General features: G+C 44.9%; 1 protein-coding gene across 5 annotated transcripts in view; it reads right to left on the minus strand.

Moving 5' to 3' along the window:
* Positions 1-3,826, minus strand: part of LOC119169230 (dachshund homolog 1) — a 65,883-nt gene extending 62,057 nt beyond the window's left edge. For 3 of the 5 annotated variants that reach the window (XM_075881518.1, XM_075881528.1, XM_037420343.2), the window contains exon 1: positions 3,204-3,826. In XM_075881518.1, the coding sequence (XP_075737633.1) occupies positions 3,204-3,781 (578 nt within the window). In that variant the 5' untranslated portion in view covers positions 3,782-3,826. Of the gene's footprint in view, positions 1-3,179 lie in introns of all 5 variants that reach the window. The other 2 variants (XM_075881521.1, XM_075881508.1) reach the window with 1 other exon arrangement.
* Between the last annotated feature and the right edge of the window lie 3,023 nt (positions 3,827-6,849).

Raw genomic sequence — 6,849 nt, forward strand, 5'->3', positions numbered from 1 at the left:
TATATCTTTCCGCTTTCACAGCTCCACCGAGTACGCTGCGCCATGAACTTATCGATTGACTAATAAACGTTCCTATAGAATGTAATGAAAAGCTATAGACTCTCAACCATGAAAAATAAACATTAACGTACCGAAAGCGGTTAGCGCGGTTATATAATATTTTATTATAACCTCGTATAATTAAAGTACGTGGGGGAGTTGAAACTGCGTTATTTCTTTTTCCTTTTCGGCTCCTCGCTTAAATGGGCTGTTTTACTGTTTGAAGGAAAAGCGGAATCGTATCCTATTTCACTTATTGCATTAGGGTGAGCAAATAGGAATACACACGTTCTTTCGGGGCATGACCTTAACTTTTTCCCCTTATCAGCTATTCACGCAAACATATACCTCGCATGTATGAATATGGATGTTACGGACTCACTGTCCGTAAATAAACAAGCCATTTCATTATTTGTTTTTACCTTATGCCGGAGAGTAAGGTTTGTACACGACTTCAATACATTATAGAAAGAAAGAGGAGAATATAATGAATGCGCGAATTTCACGTAATGGAAAGGAAAATCGAAGCAGCACATAATAAGTTTTGTTGATAGATATACCCGTTATACACGTGTACTCATGAGTGGCATGCATTTCACAGCACTAATGACTGGAAAGAAAAGTAAGACATGGAGCTACGTAAACTTTCAACGTCCGCAGTGTATACATATCTTTAACCGTACACTGTTGGTGTGCGCGACACACGTAGCACCTTATAACACCCGCGTTAGGTCGATGCGTCATCCTTCGTGTAATTCCGGATGACGGAAGAAATGCGTACTGTGATGACGGAAGTAACTTCCCGTGGATGCGGAGGAATTAAGGACCCTGTCAGGGTGTAACGGCCGTGGTATAAAATGGAATGGACCAAGCTCGACCAAAGTAATGAATATTGAAAGAAGACTGACAGGAGCCAGTAGAGGTAGGCATCTCCTAATTGATGGTGAGCAACAGAAAGGAAGACTAGACGAGATACCCTGATTGCTTTTTTGTCTTGAAAGGTTAATAAGATAGAAAGCAGCCACTGATTGATTAAAAAAATAATAAGCTCAGTCGTCATGTTCTAGAATAACCTCGCTGGAGCTCAATGAAGTTTGTGATAGTTACGAAAAGAAATTCCTGGTGCTTAATGTTAGGCCTATAGATGAAACAGAGGGCAGTGTGATATTGCTGTTCAAAGAAATTATTTTTCGCGCTTGCAGACAGTGTCGTTAAGTCTGTTTGTTGTTACTGCATCATACAGTCTTGTCGTTGGGCCCCATAAAATTGCTACGTACACTGCTTTTAACCTAACCCAACCATCCAGCATGTACATACTGGAAAATAAAACCGAACTGAATTGAATTGAAAATATAAAGCTTACGGTATTTAAGGACCTCATGAAATAAGGGGCCGAGATGAAACAAACCAGTTCCGGTTTTTCTCGTGATTGAGCGTAGAATAAATATATTGGGTGTTTCTAGAACAACCAAGCTATATATTAACGGAGCTTATGTTAAGTGCGAGCTCGAGCAATTGTTAGTAATATGCCGGACTATGGAAAAACTTGCACCTCACCCTGAATCAGGTTCTTCTACAAGTTCTGGATATAGCCAGCGGCAATCAAGACCCGATTAGGAGTGTAGTAGCACACAACCTAATAAATGTGACCAAACAGAAACAACCTCTTTTTTGGAGCACGAGTAGTACGCAATGTGAGATCGGAAGTAAGCAAGGTGAGAAAGTTTGTAATTATACAAGCACGCAATAATGAACGCCCTTTTGTGAATCGCATGGTTTAGTGCACCTATGGAAGAGCATACTAAATATATATTTGGGTGCTGAGTAAAGCTTTTATACTGTTGAGTGCGACTTTCAACCAATACAGATACATCTAACAAACCACAACAAAAAGTTTGTTAATGAAGCTCGTAATATGTTGAAGTTCTGTCGGATTGAACGCTAATTTTATGTTCACACTGAAGAGCGTGTCACGCCGTACATTATCGTGACAGCCTTTTAGCTGTGAGTTTTTTTTAGCGACTATTAATTCGATCTTGCATAGCTGCACACAATCAGATAGAGATGTCGCTTATTGATGGAGCGGCAACGCCAGCATTACGTCATAAATAAGGTCGTAGTGATATAACGGGGTTTACGGTTAATATGTATAACGGGGATTTCTGAGAGAAGGCGTTCATTAAATTTACAGAGTTATAGCTTTTACCTAATCCAGCAGCGGAAACCATATTCTCTATAGAAGTGTTGGTTCTATATTGAGGATTTCTTTATTCGATACTTTGTAACGAAAGTTATTTGGATACCAGCCAACCAAGATAGCCGATAAAAAATAAATAAAGAAAGAAAAATGGGATTCCCTCCTCGCTTCAGATGAGGATTTAGTGAGGCAATGGTTCTGAAAGATCGTGATTTTAATGTGCGAATATTGATATGGACTGATTTCTGAACCTAAACGCGGTGAGTCTGACGTGGCTAAGCTTGCCAATTCAGTCTCGCATGAACCTTGACATCGAAAGAAAATTATGGTTGGTGGCAATACAATGAAACATGCGTTATAGATTAGCGAAGGAAGGTTACGCAGAGAGGAATGCCAAGAAGGTACTGCTTGATTTACTTTTTTTCTTTGCTTGGAAGGAGGGGTAGGCGTACGAGAAATAAACACGTACATCACTTTGTTATCTGGTTCCGAAACTTCAGGAAGTTCAACTATAAGCTCGGTTTCACTCGACTTGACTAGCAGATTCATATTGAAGCTCATATAAACACTGCGACAAGAATATACAGCCCAAGGATTTTTTTTAAAATCTCCTTGATACAGCCCCACTTACGAGCATTTAGTTTGGTATGCATGAATGGTACGGCAAGGATGCAAGTATGTTTGCATCACAAAAAAAGATATCGGGATGCGAGGCTCTACTTCACCACGGACATGCAGGAAGGGATAAAACGACCCGCAGAAAAAGGACGGAGGGGGGTGATGGGGTGAATAAGAATGGCTTGATGAGCAAATCAATGAAAGTGGCACGTCCTCGCAAGATACACACGCACGCACATTCTAACGGGATGCACGGTGTGACTGTGGGAAGGAGGGACAGTGAAGAGAACAACAATAAAGAAGTGGGTTCTCGACGGCAACCAACCCGAGCGTAAGGTAGCGTGCTGACCTGGCAGTGGTGCAGTCCTTGTACAGCGAGTCGAAGTCCTTGCACGACAACAGCTTGCACCGGTTCACGCCGGGCTGGATGGCGCCCAGTCCGCGCAGCACGCGCACCTGCTCCACGTTGCACACGATGGGGCTGATGCCCAGCCGCTTGAGCTTGGTGTAAACGGTGTGCAGGCCTCCAACCAGGTGCTTGAGGAACAGCTCGAACGCCTGCGGCAGGCACAGCAGGTACTCGCCGCGGTACGCGAACGCGGCCACCTTCTCGCCGCGGTACTCGATGAGGCGGCAGTCGGTGGCGTCCGCGGCCACCGACCGGGACGGACTCTTGAGTCGCGCCGCGGCGGCCGCCGACGACAGCGGGTCGAGGCCGCCGCGGAAGCCGTTGATCACCGAGCAGAACTGGTCGCAGAGCGCGGCCGCGTTGAACGCGGGTGGCAGGGGCGGCGGCAGGTCCGGACCGCAGGGGGACGAGCCCCGGCTGTCGCCCCCCATGTACGAAGAGACCGACTGCGGCGCGGCGTGCCCGCCGCCCAGCGAGAGGTTCTCGGGAAGCAGCGAGGCAGCGTCGGTCGATGCCATGCTCTCTTCTTCGGAGAGGACTACGCGCGAAAGTGCCGCACTCGACTAAGCGGCCCGCGAGTGAATCGCACGAGCGCGATGCGTGCGGCGACGGATCGGGCCCCCGGTGGGAGAGAGAGAGAGGGCCATTTGCGACTCCGGAGAGCGCGAGGGGCTGTCCGGAGAGTGGCGCCGCCTGGCGACGTTTAGGAACGACGTGAAAGCGGTTGTGCCGGTATCCTCCTCATTGGCGAGAAGCCAGTGGCAGACAGTCGACCGGCCCGTGGACCCTGTCGCGCGAGTGTTAGCGAAGGGCAGGCTACGCGAAGAGCGGGGCGGACTGCCGCATCTGAATAGGGTACGCGGAGGCGTACTGCGTTCTGCAACAGAGAATTAGCTGAAATTGTTACAAAAGTTCACCGTAAAGTTGTTGATTCAACTAATCAATAACAATGAGCAAGGAACGCCTAAATAGCTGGCTTGGACGCGGGACGCAACGCAATGCTAGTACGGCGGTGAAATTTATTTTATGTTACGTTGTGTCTCGTTTTCTTCAGCACTGGTCTGCGTAAATAAACGGCAACAACCACTACGTAACGCGTTGCCAACGGAGCGAGAGACTTTAGATTTCTGATGATCGCTGCGATTGAGCTGGAGTCTTGCTTACGAGTAAACGTGAAGGACGGGATGAGATACACTTACACTACCGTGTTAACGTTCTCTCGTATCTTTCCATGTCGAGCCCACAGAGCTGAGCTCTTGTGAGAACATATTGAGTTTGTTTGTTTGTCCTTTTTTTTTATCCTGGCACAACCCACCATGGGGGACCGGCCATGAAACGATCGGTGTCTGGCTGTTTAAAAGGAAGAGTTCGTAATATCAAATGTTAATTTTTTTTAAAGAATATGCTTGATTTTGATTTTTTTTAACGATGAATTTAGCATTCTATACTTCTCGTCTCCGGAAGGAAATCGCAAATGGCTTCGCAAACACTCCTGTGGCTAAAGCCCAGCCCGGTAGCCCCAAAGGAAAGAAGAACCGGAAGGGATAAATTTAATCTCAACTTTTAAAGCGGTTCGTCCGGAAGTCTTTTCCTCTGATTGGTGAATAATCTGCACGTTAGAAATAAATGATCAAGAGATTCACACTCATTGCAAAGGAGGCATAAAGGTAACTGTACCAGACCATACCTGCGTAGGTAAAACTTCAGTGGGGGGACTCGACATCGTATTTTGGTAACTGCGATCTCGGTCCTTCTGGAGGGACACCATCGATTCTTCCAACAATAATTGAGGTGAGGGAATTCAGAAACTGACAACGCAGACTTTTCGAAGTTGTCCGATACGGCGATTTTTTTCAAAACGTGCCGCAGTTACAAACGCCAACGTCGGTATATTGAGTTGCTGAACTGACTGCTTCAAAGAGGAAAAAGAAAGGAAACGACAAGAAGGAACTTCAGCCCCTTTTTATGCGGCCTTTCGAGCCGGCTACATCGTCTTTTACCCTTTAGACAAAGCTGAAATTATTTATTGTGAGGTAGGAAAACCAATCCTCAGACCGCACGATAAAAATATAAAATTAGACAGGAAGCAAAATATATATGACATTTGAAAGCACAGAAAAAAGTGAAAGCACATATTCGTGCTGTAACAAACAGACCATGTGTAGTTATAGGCCTGGCGAGTGGAAATTGAATTTGTAAAAACCGACATTGCCACTGCCTGCCTATTTGGGAAAATTTCCCGTTACTCATAAAATTCCCAATATCTCGTGATAGGCATATGCATGAGGAGTGTAACTTCGTACATATGCCTTTACCGTTCTATAAATTCATATTTTATGCGGAATATAAAAAAAAAGCATCATTTGAGTGCAATAGGTTCGTACATATTTTTTACCGTGCCACATGCGGGACTAATAAGACACCATAACTTAGGTTAAGTGTAGTGTACTCGCTGTCGATTAATTTTGCTCCACCAGTAGTAATAATGGGATCTTAGGTGGTTATAATTACCACAATTTCGGCAAGTGTGAATGAAAGATAGCTTTCAATAACATTCTTTCGTATTTTTTTCTGGTACCATGCACTTCCGCTTTGTTCGTACGTCTGTCCAAAGTTTAGCCAATCCGAAATGTCATCAAGACGTGAATGAAAGTTTGCAATAACAATACGTACGTTTGCTTACGGGGTTTACGAAACAGTCATATGAAACATTTTCTTTATTATGACTGAAGAGAGTGATGCAATAAAAAAAAAGGTCTTAGTTGCGCTGTGGCTCTTCGCACGATTCTATATAGGCATCTAGCTTGACGTGTATGGTATGTTGGCCGGAAGGTGCTATTAAATGCACGTATGTATCCCTTTCGCACAGAGAGAGATAAAGAATAAAACACACATGGGGCTCGAGCAGTTGCACCAACAAAGCTCGTCATGATTCCGTACGCTCTGAGTCCTTTATAATACGCCGATGAACACCCGTCGGAACAGCCATAAAAACCCGTCGGATAATGTTGACGAGTTGAAACGTGAATCAGTGGAACGTATCATTTCGTTTAAATCGATTGCTTCATGTTGTTATCCACCACCCCACTCCAGTCTAACGGGATGGTAAAAAAAAGGCAGGCAGTCACTTTAACCACTGACGTATCATCGGGGGGAAGAAACGTTCAAATAGAAGCGAACAAACACTAAACAAAACACTGTGCAAAGCAGGAACGCAGCATCATCGTTCCTGTCTGGACTGCAGCAGCGTTTATAAGCTCCGCACTAACGCGATATTTTATTTTCGCAGCCTCACCGAAACAAGTCGACCACTTCCTGCATCTTCTCTCGCTCGTCCAATAAAAAAAATATGTATATTAATACCAAGGAAAGAAAGGATAGAGAGAGGTAGAGAAAAAAAAAGAGGCTCGAACAACAAGAAACACAAAAGGAAGCCAACAGGTCCAGAAGAATATCATTCCATAAAACAAGCTCGCGAGAAAACAAACACGCGAGAAACACACGTATATATTCGCGCGCGCACACGCACACAAAGTGACGTGGCGGCGTCGCCCTCTTTTATTGATCGAAACGTAGTAGGAAGTAA

This window comes from Rhipicephalus microplus, chromosome 2 (genome assembly GCF_043290135.1).
Source record: "Rhipicephalus microplus isolate Deutch F79 chromosome 2, USDA_Rmic, whole genome shotgun sequence".
Classification (NCBI taxonomy): domain Eukaryota; kingdom Metazoa; phylum Arthropoda; class Arachnida; order Ixodida; family Ixodidae; genus Rhipicephalus; species Rhipicephalus microplus.